Consider the following 19,700-nt stretch of genomic DNA (forward strand, 5'->3'; position numbering starts at 1 on the left):
GCTTCAAGGTCAGCCGGTATTGATCCAGTGGGACAACATCACGGCAGTCGCCCACGTAAACAAACAGGGCGGCACAAGAAGCAGGAGGACAATGGCAGAAACTGCAAGGATTCTTCGCTGGGCGGAAAATCATGTGATAGCACTGTCAGCAGTTTTCATTCCGGGAGTGGACAACTGGGAAGCAGACTTCCTCAGCACGACCTCCACCCGGGAGAGTGGGGACTTCATCGAGAAGTTTTTTCCACATGATTGTGCACCGTTGGGAAAGACCAAAGGTGGACATGATGGCGTCCCGCCTGAACAAAAAACTGGACAGGTATTGCGCCAGGTCAAGAGACCCTCAGGCAATAGCTGTGGACGTTCTGGTAACACCAGGGGTGTACCAGTCGGTGTATGTGTTCCCTCCTCTGCTTCTCATACCAAAGGTACTGAGAATTATAAGACGTAGAGGAGTAAGAACTATACTCGTGGCTCCGGATGGGCCAAGAAGGACTTGGTACCCGGAACTTCAAGAGATGCTCACAGAGGACTGAGGGCCTCTGCCGATAAGAAGGGACTTGTTTCAGCAAGTACCATGTCTGTTCCAAGACTTACCGCGGCTGCGTTTGACGGCATGGCGGTTGAACGCCGGATCCTAAGGGAAAAAGGCATTCCGGAAGAGGTCATTCCTACCCTGGTCAAAGCCAGGAAGGAGGTGACCGCACAACATTATCACCACATGTGGCGAAAATATGTTGCGTGGTGTGAGGCCAGGAAGGCCCCACGAAGAAATTTCAACTCGGTCGATTCCTGCATTTCCTGCAAACAGGAGTGTCTATGGGCCTCAAATTGGTTCAAATTTCGGCCCTGTCGATTTTCTTCCAGAAAGAATTGGCTTCAGTTCCTGAAGTCCAGAAATTTGACAAGGGAGTACTGCATATACAACCCCCTTTTGTGCCTCCAGTGGCACCTGGGATTCCTCAAATCACGTTGGTTTAAACCGCTCAAATCTGTGGATTTGAAATATCTCACATGGAAAGTGACCATGATGTTGGCCCTGGCCTCGGCCAGGCGAGTGTCAGAATTGGCGGCTTTGTCTCACAAAAGCCCATATCTGATTGTCCATTCGGACAGGGCAGAGCTGCGGACTCGTCCCCAGTTTCTCCCTAAGTTGGTGTCAGCGTTTCATCTGAACCAGCTTATTGTGGTACCTGCGGCTATTAGAGACTTGGAGGACTCCAAGTTGCTAGATGTTGTCAGGGCCCTGAAAATATAGATTTCCAGGACGGCTGGAGTCAGGAAAACTGACTTGCTGTTATCCTGTATGCACCCAAAAAACTGGGTGCTCTTGCTTCTAAGCAGACGATTGCTAGTTGAATGTGTAGTACAATTCAGCTTGCACATTCTGTGGCAGGACTGCCACAGCCAAAATATATAAATGCCCATTCCACAAGGAAGGTGGGCTCATCTTGGGCGACTGCCCGAGGGGTCTCGGCTTTACAACTTTGCCGAGCTGCTACTTGGTCAGGAGCAAATACGTTTGTAAAATTCTACAAATTTGATACCCTGGCTGAGGAGGACCTGGAGTTCTCTCACTCGGTGCTGCAGAGTCATCCGCACTCTCCCGCCCGTTTGGGAGCTTTGGTATAATCCCCATGGTCCTGACGGAGTCCCCAGCATCCACTTAGGACGTCAGAGAAAATAAGATTTTACTTACCGATAAATCTATTTCTCGTAGTCCGTAGTGGATGCTGGGCGCCCATCCCAAGTGCGGATTGTCTGCAATACTTGTACATAGTTGTTGTTACAAAAAAAAAAAAATCGGGTTGTTATTGTTCTGAGCCGTCTGTTCAGAGGCTCCTACGTTTGTCATACTGTTAACTGGGTTCAGATCACAAGTTATACGGTGTGATTGGTGTGGCTGGTATGAGTCTTACCCGGGATTCAATATCCTTCCTTATTGTGTACGCTCGTCCGGGCACAGTATCCTAACTGAGGCTTGGAGGAGGGTCATAGGGGGAGGAGCCAGTACACACCACCTGATCCTAAAGCTTTAGTTTTGTGCCCTGTCTCCTGCGGAGCCGCTAATCCCCATGGTCCTGACGGAGTCCCCAGCATCCACTACGGACTACGAGAAATAGATTTATCGGTAAGTAAAATCTTATTTTTTCCCCCGTGTTTTTTAACCATTTCGGCACTGTCGGAAAAGTCGAATCCAGGACGCACTTTACCGTCAATTCCTCCGTTTTTCGACAGCGGGACTGTCGAATCCGTTTTGTATTGAATATGTCGAATTCCGGCACCCCCCGGCCGGAATTCGACTGTCGAATTGTGTCGAATTTAAAAACGGTCAAATTCCACCCGGAATTCGACCGCAATTGCATATACCCCAATGTCCCTTACACATATGCCGTACATTATTAATGCCCTTATACACATAATGACACACATAGTGCCCCCTACACATTTGTTGCACATTATTAGTGCCCCTATACACATAATTACACACATACAGTAGTACCCTGTTACACATATGCCGCACATTATTAATGCCCTTATACACACAATGACACACATAGTGCCCCCTACACATATGTTGCACATTATTAATGCATTTTTACATGACACACACAATGCTCCTTACATATATTCTGAACACTACTGCACCACCAACCCACTCACACTGCCACTAACACTGTGACCTCTGCCTCTGCTTGGATACAGATGTGTCCTCATAAATCTTGCCTCAATGCTAACGTCGGGCACCTTTTTTTATGAAAATGCATATTATTTGCATTGCTATGTAGCTAGGATGCACAAGCAGCTTCTGCTGATTAAAATGATATGCAGCATGCCTATATACTGTGTGATACTGTGGCTGTATCTGCATATGAAATGCTACACACAAAATATAGGCATGCAGCATATCATTTTAATCAGCAGAAGCTTCTGATGCCCCTAGGCAATTGCCTAGTTTGCCTATGCCTATGGCCGGCTCTGAACACAAGGACAGCATATAAAGTGGTGCTTTTAACCCAATGCTATGAGGAATCAATGCTAACCACTCTGCCAGTTTTCTGCACCTAACATATGACCTACAGTAACACATGTCTGCATCAATCTAATTCTCCGCAAAGGCACCAGAAGCTGGGGTATACATGAGGAGCAGCCTAGCTGCATTTTGGTGTTGCGCAATGCACCTCAGATTAACTGCAAAAAGAAAGTGCCCATGTGTAGGAACCCTAACATTAATGCAGAGCCACAGCAAGACTTCATTATTTCTGCACAGGTCTTTATCTTTATAACCACAAATGTCTCAATACATTCTGTCTTGACCACAGTGAATCTACTATATGTCCAGCTTACACTTAAGGTGCATACATACTTGCCGAGAAAATTAACGATGTAGCTAATTTTCACACTTCCTGAGCGACATTGTTAATTTTCTCGTCAAGTGTGTATACCGCCGTCGAGCGATGCGCAGCCCTGTGGGTCGTTAAAGACCCTCGGTGTCGGCCGTGCATGCACGGCCTGGCAGCGGCGTGACGTCACTGAGAAATATGGTCATCATATCACTCAGTGTATATGCACTGCCGCCGACCGCCCGGCCTAGAGCACGTCGCTTAGTGTGTACCCACAATCAGTTATTTTTATTTATTGGCATTTATTTCATATACACAGTAATAATTAACAATTAGCCACGGTAAATTACCACGGCCAATTGAATATCCCCCAAAGTGGTAAGTGTGCCCTGTTCTGGACTGTGCCCTGTGCCAGCCACGCCCCATGAGTGCATGGCATCATGACATGCAGGAGTGGCCACTAGCACCAGGAAGTACAGCACTGCCTGGATCATCCTCAGTACTTACAGTATGTGTTTTTTTCCCAAGTCCACATGTACTTGCTCTTTTTTGCTTTTCTTCTAGCACAGTATAAGGAACAAAGGGAGTCATTCCGACCCGTTCGCTCACTGCGTTTTCACGCAGCAGAGCGAACGGGTCCCTGCTGCGCATTCGCGCCGGCGCCTTTGTGCGCCGAATCCTTTGTGCGCCTGCGGGACGGCCAACGGCCGTGGCAGGACAGCGATCGCCTCTGCCTGATTGACAGGCAGAGGCGATCGATGGACGGGAGGGGGGCGAAACGGCGGCGTTTAAACGGACCGGACGGGGGGGCGGTCCGGTCAACTCGGAATGACCCCCAAAGGGTGTAAATTTACACCTGGACACATTCTGTGATGCAGAAAGGGCAAATGCAATTTTTATTTTAGCATACAGGTACAATAATGCCCACTATTGCACGTAGCTCTCATATATTGGGCAGTTTTATTGTTACATTGTGATTTACAGATGCATTTTCCTCATAAACTGCAGTATGTCTGCGCATTTTATACCTACCTCCCCCGGAGTGCAACATGGTTTTCAACTGAATTTACATTTAAGTCTAGATACGACCTTTAATGTTAGGACTGTGCTTCATGAAACAGTATCAGTCTTGAGCAATGAGCCATATTCAGATACATGACATTAACCATAATACTTTGCCCAGTTTTGCATCCATTTTGTGAATAAACAACAATTACAATGATCACATCGCCTACTCACAGTGTAATAAGTTACGTTGTAGGTTTTACCAAGATCTGTGAGAATGCAGGCTTTCATTTCAAGAGGCTCCAATGACCTCATTGAGGCACAAGGCATCATGTTATATTAGTGACTATATTGACTGTGTGTTGGTACCACAGAAAGTGTCAGGAATGTGTGTAGGGAGGAGGTACACTTTAATGCACATGTTTGTTAATGTTGTGCCCTACACATGACACAGTTATAATTTACATTTTCTTCAATATTTCATTCTAGATCCTCCAGAGCAGATCATAGACAACACAAGCTCACAGGAGTTTCGTGACCTCTTAAACTTGAATTTGATTGGATACTTTTTGACTGCAAAGGTAAAAGCTAAATAGACAATATCTAATTCAGTACCTTCTACGTGATCTCAGTAACTAAAGCCGACCGATCTAATGATTTTTACGCTTTGTGCACAAACGATCTTGTGCATGCACACTTACCAGTCCACTGCCCGACATGCCTAGCCACACAAACTGGTAGTGACATCATTGTTAGCGGCTACTGCGGCCGACATATGAGTTGGTCATCGGGTCGCCTGTACATACAGACAGATGTACCTGGTTCTGGAGTACATGTTTTGGCACAACACTGTAAGAAGGACTATAGGAGATCTAGAGACGGTTCAGAGGTGGCCAACCTCATTTACATAAAGGGATAATTTCTTATTATAAAGGGAATGGAAGACTTCCGGTGGGCGGGGCATCCGAGATGGCCGCTTTTTCTGGCTGTGAAAGTGTCACTCCCTGAAAGGGGAAATGGCAGAGAACACCAGGGTATTTGATTGAACTGGAGCTGCACGTTATTTTGTACCCCTCGGCTCGTCTATAGCTTGAATTGTCCCCTGACTCGGCCGGCATTAATTATCCACCCCGACAGCCCTATATACTTGAGGGTAACTGAGGCAATTGTGCTGGTATTCAAGAGCGATCCTCTCTCCTGCCTTCAGACCTTGGCGTGCCTGCAGTGATCCAGCCGGTGCCTGTCTGCTGTAGCTGGACGGGGTCCTACGGCATCCAGTGGTCGGGACTGGTGGCTACCAAGGCTGTGGCTGGATGAAGCTCTGCAGGATGCGGAGGTCATTCTCTCCTGCGCGCCTCCTCTATATCCCACGTTTCAGCACTCTGCACTCTGAAGTTCCGCAGCTTGCACCCTATATTCCGGTGCCCTGCACCCTGTGCATTACATCCCGTTACGCTGTGGAGGGGGCATGTTGAACCGGAGGAGCCAGAGCTGACTGGCGCCTGGCACACTGTGCAGGAGGACTGCTGAACCAGAGGAACCGGAGCTGGCTAGCGCCCTGCACGCTGTGGAGGGGGCTACTGAACCGGAGGAGCCGTAGCTGCCTGGCGTCCAGTACACCACACGGGAATTGAGGCATCCACTGTAAGTGGATCTCCCGGTCTCCCTGCCTGCCTCCCTATCGCTTATCTGGCTGGAGTCTACATCATCCCTCTTGCTGGAGCCTACTGCTTAGGCTGAGGCCCAGCCTTAAAACCTGCAATGGACATCTACCCCTTGGAGACTATTCCAATGCCTGCAGAGCAGTATGAGTGGTGAGCTGCTGAGCCCTCTGTGCCCTCTTTAGCCCACAGCTATAATCTTTAGCACTATTAGTGCTCCTTCCCCCCCCTCGTTTGATATACTTTTCTGTTATCCGGCAACATTTGCCTGAATTCCCACCCAATCTGAGACCTGCGCCCCCCCCCCCCCACCCCCCAGACCCCAGCTAAAACTCCTGCTTTTGGCAGCTTTACAGAGTCCTGGTTACTCCCTGTTGCGGCCATCATTTCCAGGGGCATTTTCTGTAAATGTTTTTTTTTTTTGAACTGCATCACAATATAATAGCTATATCTGTTGGCCCTGTGACTTTCTGCACACTGTATACTAGATATTGCATGGACACTGTCATACCCTGTCTTCAGTCTGGCATAAGGGCTGTTCCAGATTTTCCTTTTCTCTTCTTTTCTTTTCTATCTTACACGTCACCAATAGTCTTAAATTACTATTGTCAGTATACCCTTATCTATACCAGTGTAGATATATTATGCCTGCATTTCTCTCTGTACAATATTTGTTTGACTTGTACCCTAATATCTATGCATTCCTAGGCTTGGTGTTAGATGAGGAAATTCTATTACACCAGCATTTCTGTTTTGTATTGTCCTCTACTGCCACCCAGTGGTGATTTGTAGTTTGTTCTTATGTGAACTTACCTTGTCACTGTCTGTACAGTTCCATTTTAAAAATACTCAGTATTCATAAGCTCAACATAATTAGCAGTATCATATTTCTCAATACTCTGAACTATTCATGATGTAAGTACTTTATTTTGTATCGAGGGCACTGTTCTTAGATTGTTAGTTCACTACTATTTTACATTTGGTGGTACGTTTATCAGTATATTGGTCTGTACCTACCCATATAGGACTGAAAGCTTCTGACTGGTCTTTTGGGGGACAGATACCTCCGTAAATCTTCTTTTAGATTTACACCGAATATACGTAACAAGAAGATAAGTCAAAATAAATCAATACCGGGGAGACAATCCCCTGCCTCCCCATCTCATAGTGATATGGCCGATACTGGCTCTGAAGGGCCCTCCTCTCCAGGACCTAGGTCACAAGCTCCTTCAGGGGTTTTGGAGATGGCACGAGAAATTGCTAAAATAATAATGCCCCAACTAGATAAAAAACTGGACTCTCTCCAGTCATCTTTTGATGCAGCTTTTGCCAAGATAGATTCCAACACAACCAGGCTTAATGCTGGTGAACAACGTGTTAGTGATGTGGAGGACCCAGTCTCGAGACACACAACAGACTGTAGACTCCTAAATGGACACTATTCACTATAACGAACCTTTTGACTAAAATAGATGATTTAAAGAAACGAGTAATGAGAAGTAATTTGAGGTTCATTGGGGTGCCCGAACAGAGATCTGGTCAATCCTTAATTGATTTAATTGCCAATGCTATCCCTAAGGCACTAAAGCTAGCTCATGACTCTTTACTTCCCCATGTGGAGAGAGCGCATCGTATTAGCCCGGAAAGGGCAGCCCAGAACGCTAGGCCAAGACCAGTGATAGCCAAATACTTAAGATTTTCACGTGAAGGAGAAAATTGTAGCAGCCTATTGTAAAACACCTAAGCTGGAAGTTAATCGATTTAAAATTTTGATATTCCAAGACTTCTCGGCCATGGTCACACAAAAAAGAGGAATTCTCGGAGGTATGCAAATGGCTCTTTGATCACAACACCAAATTTGCCTTACTATACGCGGCAAAGTTACGGGCTGAGGATAATGGTAGGAATTTGTACTTTACTGATCCTAACGGTGCCAAAATTTACTTTGGTATAGGAATCAACCCAGATAGATCGCCCAACAGATAAATGTATTACTTTGTTTTATCTTTACAATTATTCATATGTTAACTTCAGGCTATACATAGCCGTACAAAATAAGTTTTTGGAGTAGTGTCCCTCGTCTAAGTTTCACTGCTTTAATATTTTTGCCATGTTGATTTGATTGTTTCAGGTGCACATCACACTATATCTGTGATGTTCGCCGCATTACATGTTGTAGGAGGAATATTTAGAAAAATGTGGTTAAGGTACTGTGTGTTTATGTTTGTTCTTTTGTTGCTTTTTTTCTCTCTCTCTCTCCCCCACTCTCCCACTCTCTGCTCCTTGGGGATGCCTCTCGATCTCTATTAGTGTGCCCCCTGCTCGCTGGGACAGGGGAGGACACAGTTTACTCCCAATTGACTATTGCTAATGGTCACGATAGGTCTGGTATTGGTTAATTATGTCAGCTCCACCACATAATAGTAAAGTATTGGATAATACGCTATAATGTTTGTCATGGAACATCGGGGGGCTTAATTCCCCAATAAAAAGGAAACAGGTAGTCTCACATCTTAAACGTTTCTGCCCGATGTTGTTTTCCTACAGGAGACACATTGGGTGGATGGGGATATTGCTACACCTAAATTGGTGACTGCGTTGTAGCTAATTATTGCAGGACGATCAGAGGGGTGGCTATCCTCCTCAATAAAAATTTACATTATACAATTTTGGACACTGTGATGGACCCGAATGGTAGATACTTAATTTTGGACGTGTAAATCTGGGGACTCAGGTACACTTTAGTCAGTGTTTACTCCCCAAATGTTGCACCCCAAGATTTTATCGGCCAGTTAATGGGGATTTTGGCTCAGTGTACTAATTACTCCTCCTTCTTAATACCGGGCGACTTCAATGCTGTAGAACACCTTTCCTTAGATAGGCAACCTACCTCCCCCCTCCCCGTCTTCTGCCTCTGCAGTTTGGAGACCGTTCCAATCTCTCAAAACTACTCTCCAGGTTGCCGATGCACGGAGACTACTTAATACCACGGATAAAACTTTTACATTTTATTCAGCAGTACACCATTCCTGGTCCCGTATTGATAATTTTTTTATAGTGAATCACTTAATTTTCCGGATACGTAAGGTGGACATTCACTCAATTGTGATCTCAGATCACGCGCCTATAACTTTGTCTCACTCTTCCCAATGGGATCCGGGGTCTGGGTCAGTGGCATTTCCCTGCATATCTTTACAAATCTGAAAAATTCAAAGACTTCCTGCTAACCCAATGAATTAATTTTCAGGATGACAATATAAAGGCATGGGACACTCCTACTGAGTTCTGGGGCACATCTAAAGCGGTGTTAAGAGGCTGTATAATTGACTATGGTCAGCTAATTTCTAAGCAATCTGACTAGAATGCTTAGAAACAACAGACAGAGAGGGGGGGTAGCAAATCTCCCCCCCCCCCCCCTCCCTAGTAACAGCCTTTATCATGAGGCCTACTGTAACAAATTACATGGCCCTATGTGGGCACTGCTATTATGTAGGTTAGGACCGCTATATCAGGGAAGCCGTGAAGTGGCCAGCAGCTAAACATGTGTTTGCAAACATTTGTGACTAATTCTCTGAATGTGATTACCAGGATGGTTACAGGTAATTTTTAGTGTGTGGAAGGGAATTTTGGGGGGGGGGGGATTTGCAACCCCCCCCTCACCTCTCTGTCTGTTGTTCGTCTGTGACCCCTCCCCCTTCCAGCACCTGATATATAAATATCTCCAGGAATGATTGAGCAGCTTCCGAATTGTTTGTCTGCTTGTGTGCAAGAGGCATTGAATGGGAGCAGTATTTGGAAGGCATGCTGTTCCTTGTAGTGCCAATGGGAGATCCTGGGGGTGGCTCCCGGGTAAGTTAGCTCTCTGTCTGGAAGTGTTTTAGTAATAGCCTTTATCATGAGGCCTACTGTGACAAATTGCATGGCCCTATGTGGGCACTGCTATTATGTAGGTTAGGACTGCTGTATCAGAGAAGCCGTGAAGTGGCCAGCAGCTAAACATGTGTTTGCAAACATTTGTGACTAATTCTCTGAATTTTATTACCAGCTAGGTTCAGGGATGGTTACAGGTAATTTTCAGTGTGTGGAAGGGAATTTAGGGGGGGATTTCCAAACCCCCCCGTCTGTTGTTTGTCTGTGACCCCTCCCCCTTCAGCACCTGATATATAATTATCTCCAGGTATGATTGAGCAGCTTCCAAATTGTTTGTCTAGATTGCTTAGAAATTAGTTGAACATGGATCCGTGTGTAGGGGTGCCGGCGACAGCAATGCACGGTCCCGCGCGTCGCTATCACCGGTGCTAGATGGGCCTGCATGCAGGCCAATCTAGCAGGTCGCTCATTTCACTGCTGGGTGAAATGAACGCCCCCCCGTGTCCATCCCCTGAGCGGTCTGTGCTAGACCGCTCAGCACACATCTCTGGGGAAATCTCCCCGTCAGTACGGCCCTTAACTCTCACTGCACATTTTATATCTGTCCCCCTTGCAGTGCATATGGTTTTGCCCAACTGCTAACAAATTTGCTGTTGCGTTCAACTCTGAATTACCCCCTATGTGTCTAGACAGCGCAAGGAAGTAAATGCTATTTATAATTCTTTATCCTCATCACTGTCAACTACTTTACGGGATTATGTCGCTGACCCTACCCCTTCATCCCAAGAGACCTATTTACAAGCTAAACAGCTGTTAGATACCCATTTATTTTCACAGGCTAAGATGGATGTCCTTTATACTAGACATAAATATTACAGATGGGGGAATAGAGCTGGGAAACTTCTGGCTACTTTTTCAAAACCAAAATACGAAAGACCATACATAGCGACCATTCGGGATTCCCATGATGACAAAATACATATTACTACCGATAAGATTATTAAGGAATTTGAAAGGTGTTATACAGATTTATACAGCGGACTCCCCTTTGACCCTGAGAAACATAATGACATGCTTCATAATGTGACCCTATTGCAGTTGTCCCCAGCTCAACAAGAAATGCTTAATATCGTGATTACCATCACTGAAATATTGTCTGCATTCTCACGTTTGCACCTAGGGAAGTCCCTTCAAATGAGTACTACAAATTGTTACAGCATCAAGTGGCTCCAGCTTTGGCTGATCTATTTAATAATCTGATTAATAACAATACCCCTTTCCCTTATTTAACTAATACTACTACTGTATTGCTTCCCAAACCTCAAAGGGATCGAACATTAGTAGACTCGTATAGACCAATCGCATTGCTTAAAACTGATGTCAAACTTTTGGCCAAGATAATGGCTGATAGATTGCAATGCATCTTACCTGACTTAGAGGTGATTTTAATTTAATTTGCTATTTTTTCTTTTATTCCTCTTCTGCATGAAGATATGATCCGTACAGTCCGGCTCGGACTGGCCCACAGGTGTACAGGGGCAGGTGTGTATCTTCCTATTGGCCAGGATGGCACTTGCCAGGGGCGCCAGCCAAGAGGTGGGCGCCGCCCGGCAGTAGAATTACATAGTAGTTCTCACTGAGTACATCCCTTAGCAGTGCTCATCCACTGCTGGACTCTCAGACGCATATTGCACTCTGACACTCTCTGTGACTACAGTCACAATGATGGTGAATATAGCCAGGGAGCGGGGCACTTCCAGGTATGGGGAGGGGCGAGTTACCTCCTCTTCCTCATCCGCTCCCCTTCTCATTGGTCCCACGCAGTCTGTCACCAAACACCAGCCACTACAATCAGTACCAGTCAGCAGTGCAGCATGAGCATACCTGTACATTTTCTGTGGTACCGTAGCTGCACTGCATGGTCTATCCTGATAGTCTGGATCACCGGCTACAAAGAGCTCTGTATGGAGAGGTATCTAGACCAGTGAATGCCTGTCCAGCTGTGTTGAGACTACAAGTCCCAGCACACCTTGTCAATTGGATTTGCTGGGACATGTAGTGCAATCACACCTAGAGAGGGGTTTTTAACTGTATGTATGTGTGCATATATCCGCTCGGTGTCCCTGTCCACACCCTCCTTGTAATTCCCCCTTAGTGTCACTGCCCGCACCATTCCTGTAACTGCCCCCTCAGTGACCCTGCTCATACACTCCTGTAATTCCCTCTGTGTCCCTGCCCAGACCCTCCTCATAATTCCCCCTCAATCTCCCTGCCTGCACCCTCCTCATAATTCCTCCTCAATCTCCCTGCCTGCACCCTCCTCATAATTCCCCCTCAATCTCCCTGCCTGCACCCTCCTCATAATTCCCCCTCAATCTCCCTGCCTGCACCCTCCTCATAATTCCTCCTCAATCTCCCTGCCTGCACACTCCTCATAATTCCCCCTCAATCTCCCTGCCTGCACCCTCCTCATAATTCCTCCTCAATCTCCCTGCCTGCACACTCCTCATAATTCCCCCTCAATCTCCCTGCCTGCACCCTCCTCATAATTCCCCCTCAGTCTCCCTGCCTGCACCCTCCCCGTAATTCCATCTCGGTGTCCCTGCCCGCACCCTCCTCGTAATTCCTCCTCAGTGTCCCTGCTGGCACCCTCCCCATAATTCCATCTCCATGTCCCTGCCCGCACCCTCCTCGAGTCCTCAGTGTCCCTGCCTACACCCTCCCCATAATTCCATCTCAGTGCCCCTGCCCGCACCCTCCTCGTAATTACTCCTCAGTGTCCCTTACCGCACCCTCCCTGTATTTGCCCCTCAGTGTCCCTGACCTCAGCCTCCCTGTAGCCGCTCCTTCTCATTTTCCCTACCCAAACCCACCCTGTAATTCTCCCTTAGTGTCCCTGACCTCCGTCTTCCTGTGACTCCCCACTCAGTGTCCCTGCCCACACCTTCTTATAATTCCACCTCAGTGTCCCTGCCTGTACCCTCCTTGTAATTCCCCCTCAGTGTCCCTGCCCGCACACTTCTGTAATTCCCCCTCAGTGTCTCTGCCCACACCCTCCCTGTAATTGCCCCTCAGTGTCCCTGACCTCATCCTCCCTGTCAGCCCTCCACCTCATTGTCCCTACCCGCACCCTCCCTGTAATTCTCCCTCAGTGTCCCTGACCTCAGCCTATCTGTAACTCCCCACTCTGTGTCCCTGGGTGGGGGGCGCCCGTTCCTTACTTTGCCAGGGGCGCTCAGACCCCTAGATGCACCCCTGTACAGGGGAAACCACCGGTAGGCCCCATTGCCTGGGGGCCCCTCCTCTAGGGATCAGGTTCTAGACTGTGCACTTGAATTATATATTATACATATGTTACCTTATACTGCAGGGGATTATGATGTAATCTCTACAGTATATTGCTGTCATTAATCTTGCACATTATCATGCATGCACTAGCATTAATTACTATATAAATTATCAAGGAGTCTAGATCAGTTACTCTATAATGGTTACCCAAACCTCTGTGGTGGCTGGCCACACCTCTAATCATGGGCCCCTACCACTGCATACCCCCGGTGGGCCCTTCATGCTCCAGTCCGACACTGCGTACTGTATAAAACGCTCTGCATACTTTTTTGCTCTATTATCAGTTCTGTATTACGCTATAGTGATCTTCTTGATATTGGTATGCATTGAACCTTTCCAAATACTAATATTTAGTCTCTGTGCGGAATATAGTTTTTTAAATATAATGCTGGTTTATGTTTTATAGTCTTATCTCTGTACCCACTGTAATTTGTATATATACAATAATGCGGCAGTACACAATTTATATTGTATCTCAAATGTTTTTATTGTAAAACATGCAGTGCTTTAATAAAGAAAACTTTAGGGGGGAAAAAAATAAAGGGACTGGAAGACTTAAATTGTAAGAGAGGTTAGGAAAATGAAGGGGGTGATATATCAAAGCTTGGAGACGGCTTAAGTACCAACCAATCAACTCCTGTCATTTTTCAAACACTGTGACAGATTTATCAGCACTTGGAGAGTGATAAAGTGGAGAGAGATAAAGTTCCAACCAATCATCTTCTGTAATTTTTAATACACAGCCTGTAAACTGACTGATTATTTGACATTTTTTAGGTCTATGTACTAATCCGTGGATAATGATAAAGTGGAGGAGATAAAGTACCAGCCAATTGCTCCTCAATTCCATGTTACAGGATGTGTTTGAAAAATGACAGGAGCTGGTTGGCTTGGACTTTATCTTTCTCCACAGCTTAGTACATAGACACCTTTTATCTCTTTCCAAGCCTTGATAAATCTGCCCCAAAGTGCCATACAGAGGAATGTAGTTAATATTTGTGAGCAGGGAAGCCAAGAAGGCACAGGTACAAAGTATTGGAGGCCACATCAAAGAAGTGCAGTCATTGTGCCAGGGGCCCAATTCAGACCTGATCACAGCAGCAACATCTTTCTCTAATGGGCAAAACCATGTGCACTGCAGGTGGGGCAGATGTAACACATGCAGAGAGATTTGGGTGTGTTATTTTGTTTCTGTGCAGGGTAAATACTGGCTGCTTTATTTTTACACTGCACTTTAGATTTCAGTTTGAACAGACCCCACCAAAATCTAACTCTCTCTGCACATATTATATCTGCCCCCCCTGCAGTGCACATGGTTTTGCCCATTAGAGAAAAATGTTGCTGCTGCGATCAGATCTGAATTAGGCCCCAGATTATGTGTCTGTACCCACTTCAGCAATGTGCCATCCCGATGGTGCCCAAAATTAACACGTTGTGGCCACAACCCATGGCATGGTCATGCCAGTCTTTGTACTGGGGCTGTACATTTCTTATGACAGCCCTGGTGACATATTTAATGATGGTTAAAAAGACAAATTTCTTACCATATGGGATGTACAGTAGCAGGATTTAAGAAGGGATTGGATGTCTATCTCACAAGAAATTGTATCTGTAGTATTAACTAGTGGAGTACATTATGGGGAATTTTTAATTTATCAAATTCCAAATGTCTGGTTTGGAAGCAACTGCCAAACTGGGGGTGCTGCCTACCTCTAAACCAATTAGAATATGCACAGAGGATGAACCCAATGGATTAGTATGTTAATTCAACTTTACTTACCTTTTGAACACACTGGAGGTAGGCATTTGTGAACTAAACCAATTACCTTAGCAATGCAGCCAATCACCTTGCTGGAAACGGTGCTCATGCCGGAGGGATATCATTAAGTAGTTGCGATTTGATAGGCTGCATTCTCATGAACACTGATTCAGACAAACAAAAAGGCAACCACCAAATGTTGGCAGCAAGTAGTGGAAACATATACAAAATGTTAAACTGGAACAAAAAAATAAGGCCATAAAATAAAAATATGAATAAAATTATAAATTAGGACCGACAACTCCAAATAGGATTGGCATTTCTGGTGTGGATGTTTATGCTCTTTAGTAGTGAACTGGTCCATTGGCATCCAGGACTTGGCTTAAGGGGCGACCCTCTGATGTCAGTGGTCAGTAGTAAGGTGGCTTGTTTTCCTGCAGTTTTCACAAAAGGTGCCAGCAACATTGATCTTTGGTGGAAAGTAAGTAGTGGCTTTGAAAGAGCAAATCTCTTTATTCATCCAATGTGTTTTGTCATATTGTGGTCTTTAGCAAAGTTTTTGATGTGCAGATGCTGATACCTCTGAGATCTAGGTTGCCTAACTGCTAATCTGTCTATGGGTCGAATTATGTATTATTTATTTATTAACAGTTTCTTATATAGCGCAGCAAATTCCAGTTTGCCTGAGAGAGTCGAGCTAGGGGCTATACAACAATTCATATGTGCAGAGCTGGCGCTACTACTAAATGAAAGTGGGTGGTCACCTAGGGAACCAAATTTAGGGCCACTTACAATACTGAGTGAGTGACATAATGTCAGATAGTCAGTGATTTCCTTTCCATCCGCAGAACCCAGGTAATGGGCACCAGCCATTGACTTGAAGGAGGAGCAGCTTTTTAGCTGTATAGCTACTGGCTGCCGCTCATCCATGTCAGTGATACTTTGGGAGTGTGGTGCTGTGTTATAATGTCACAGCCCTTCTCCACACTCCCAGTCTGCCAGAGAATGCCTCCCACTGCCCACCTCAAGACAGTACCTCAGTAAGGTGTGATGCTCAGAGACAGGAATGGGGGTAACCTAGGGGGTGCTTCTGCCACAAAACTACTTATAGTATAGATTTTTGTTCTTGCAATTTAAAAATGTCCTTATTAAAAAAAAAAAATGTAAAAGATGAACAGTTATCTTTTTTGTTTATGGAAAGTAACAGCATCTTGACTAAAAAGAAATAATGATCATTATACTGCAGAGCTTTTATATTTTGCGAGCTATAATGCTATTGTGTATTTTATTCTGTAGTTTAGAACATCATTGTATGACGCTTTGGTTTTGTAATTTTTTCTTTTTTTTAATTATATATTTCAGTATGCTTTACCCTATCTAAGAAAAACACAAGGCAATATCATCAACATTTCAAGTCTTGTTGGAGTCATTGGTCAAAAACATGCAATACCGTATGTTGCCACAAAGGTACAATGTCGTCATGATAGGGGAACAGTTATATATAATTTGCAATGTTGGCAAAAGCCTTTTAATTGTATAAAAACTGTTCAATTTTTTTTTTTTTTTTACATTGTTTGATCTTTTTAATAGTTAGATAAAAAAGAAAAGAGAGCGCTGGTGATACAGTGAAAATATTTAGTGACCTTCCAACCCGAGACTCTGGATAGGGCTGCATTAATCCGTATTGCACCAGCAGCATGTTGGACACAGCTTCTGATTTACTAACATACTAATCAGGACTATATATGCTGTGCTCGGTCATAACTAACCAAGTACCAGTCTAACCCTGCTATATATGGATTATAATCAGCGACTGACAGCTTGACCTCTATTGGGACTTTACAAATGCTAAACACTAACCCATTACAACTTATTACTTGGGGGTATCTATTAGTCAATTTTAGAATGTGGATGTTTTGAAAGTATACCGGCCAGTAATTATATGTAATTTTTTAATGACTGTGTTTTATGTGAATTATTTCTTAAATGAAATAATTATTTTCACTGTATCACCAGCGCTGTCTTTCCTTTTTTTTTATCTTTGTATTCTAATTTTTGGGATTTGGGGTGTCCCTATTTGACAGCTGCAGGTGTATTATGGCATGTACACATTATGCAATCCCATACGATACGATATTGTATAAGATATCATATCGGATCGGATCGTGTGTACACACTACAAACGATGTCTACACACAAAGCCATCACTGGAGTACAAATGCATACTATATCGCCTCATCAAGACTGCATGCAGTCCGATGTACGAGGTCGCAGGCAACCTGCGTGAGCGCGCATCGTTCGTCGGATCATGCATACACATTCTACAATATCATTCAGATACTAACAATATCGTTCAAATCGTAAATGATATTGCATAGTGTGTACGGGCCATTAGTAATTTTGCGTTTGGGCCATTAAAGCGCTGAGTATTTGTTTCTTTTTAATAGTCACATGCAAGAGACATATTTTACAAATATTTATGAAATTAATATGGAGAAGGCTGAGCATTGAAAGAAACAAATTAAGACTTCATAATTCAAGTGGGTAAAATGTATTTAAAATGATAGCGTGTCTTCTGCCACATGTTTCTGAGAAGTCCTTCAACAGGCGAGGCGATGTGACAGTTGACTCTACAGAGCACCTTACTTTTAAAATTTTTCATCTTCTACTCATCAGTGTCCCCAAATGAATGGGTAATAAACAACCTGTAACCAATCTGATCATAATTTAGTCCTGTATTTGTAGCTGAGATGAATGACACATATTACCAGAGTAATTTCTCTCTCTTTAGTTTATTAAATGTTTATAAAATCACTTTTGAGCAAATACATAGAGACTTTTACCAGACTAAAGGGGAAATTCAATTGGGCGCGAGGTTAAAAACCTTGTGGACCTCGCGCCCAATTTTGGATTATTGCAGATATGCGCGCTCCTGATGTCCGCGGTATGCAATTTAAAAAAAAATGGTTGCAGGATTTTTGAGATTAAAACCCCACGGCGCGAGTTAAAAATAAATAAAAGAATAATACCCTTCCGGTGGTGACCGGAACTCCCAGTGGTCTCCCCTCAATCTTTACACTGGGGAGGGGGCTGCTGGGAGGCTCGATGGCTGCTGGGAGATGTAGATCAAGTCACAGCGCCAGAGAAAGCCTTGGTGATTTTTCCTAAAAATAACGATTTTAGGAAAAATTAGACTTGCTCTGGAGATGCAAGAAAAAAGACGTGATGATTTCTATAGAAAGTCCTCTTATTGAATAGCAAAACCCAGCGGCTGCTGGAAAAACCATGAAAAAGACTGTATGTAATTGTATTTGGTTTTGGATACGGTGTACTTGTGGTGTGTTCAGCAAAATGTTCCTTTATGTACCAGGGAGCAGTAACTGCAATGACCAAGGCGATGGCTGTAGATGAGAGCCGACACAATGTGAGAGTGAACAGGTAAGATGATTACAGTCTTGTATCATTTTTACATGTGTAAAATGTAAAAAAAAAAGTAGTTTCATGATGTAACAGCCACTTGTGTAGTATGAGGGTGGAAATATGAATGATGCAGGTGCCTCTCACCCCTGTCCTTGCTTTTCTGTACCCACCTGTATCACGGTTTTCTCTTCTTCGGAAATACACCAGGACGAGATTTGGGAAAACTCCTGTCCCATACTAACACGCTGTGACATACTGTGTGCTTCAGTAGCCAATACGGCACATTTATTGAGCTGGAATAACTAAATGCAACTTTTGTCATTTTATAGAAAAATATAATCTGGCATAGTATGAAATAACAGTGTGAACAATACAATAATAAGGCAGCATGAAGAAAGTAGGGCGGAAGCTCATTGACTTATACTATGAACAGGTTATAACGAACTCTCAATAAATTGGTAATATCAACAGCATATGACATAAACATCAATTGTCACAACCTTGTACACTGGATCAGTATACTGTATATCAGATGCTAATCACACTAGCTATTGATACGGGTAATTATCTCAAGAGATGAATGTATATATATTTACTTATATGTCTACAACAGTGGTTCTCAAACTTTGTCCTCGGGACCCCAAACAGGTCACGTTTTCTAGGTCACCTATACTAGTACACAGGTGTATTAATTACTCACTGACACATTTTAAAAGATCCAGGTGTAGGTAACTATTCATTTGCTAATCTGTGAGGAGCAGTGCTTAAAGTGGTCCTAGAGAGGTGGCGGAATTAATTAAAAAAGTGTATCAATAACACAAATTAAATTTCATACACAATACTTACACAAATACAGGTTGAGTATCCCTTATCCAAAATGCTTGGGACCAGAAGTATTTTGGATATGGGATTTTTCCGTATTTTGGAATAATTGCATACCATGATGAGATATGATGGCGATGGGACCTAAATCTAAGCACAGAATGCATTTATGTTTCATATATTCCTTATACACACAGACTGAAGGTCATTTTAGCCAATATGTTTAATAACTTTGTGCATTAAACAAAGTGTGTGTACATTCACACAATTCATTTATGTTTCATATACACCTTATATACACAGCCTGAAGGCCATTTAACACAATATTTTTAATAACTTTGTGTATTAAACAAAGTTTGTGTACATTGAGCCATCAGAAAACAAAGTTTCACTATCTCACTCTAACTCAAAAAATTCTGTATTTCAGAATATTCCGTATTTTGGAATATTTGGATATGGGATACTCAACCTGTA

The 19,700-nt window shown here is 44.0% G+C and overlaps 1 protein-coding gene across 3 annotated transcripts in view; it reads left to right on the forward strand.

The window, feature by feature from the left end:
* The window catches only part of HSD17B14 (hydroxysteroid 17-beta dehydrogenase 14), a 119,524-nt gene that overhangs the window by 69,230 nt on the left and 30,594 nt on the right, over nt 1-19,700 (forward strand). For 2 of the 3 annotated variants that reach the window (XM_063942797.1, XM_063942798.1), the window contains exons 5-7: nt 4,836-4,927; nt 16,347-16,451; nt 18,355-18,422. In XM_063942797.1, the coding sequence (XP_063798867.1) occupies nt 4,836-4,927; nt 16,347-16,451; nt 18,355-18,422 (265 nt within the window). The remainder of the gene's footprint in view (nt 1-4,835; nt 4,928-16,346; nt 16,452-18,354; nt 18,423-19,700) is intronic. The other variant, XM_063942799.1, reaches the window with a different exon arrangement.

The sequence above is a fragment of the Pseudophryne corroboree genome, chromosome 10 (genome assembly GCF_028390025.1).
Source record: "Pseudophryne corroboree isolate aPseCor3 chromosome 10, aPseCor3.hap2, whole genome shotgun sequence".
Lineage (NCBI taxonomy): Eukaryota > Metazoa > Chordata > Amphibia > Anura > Myobatrachidae > Pseudophryne > Pseudophryne corroboree.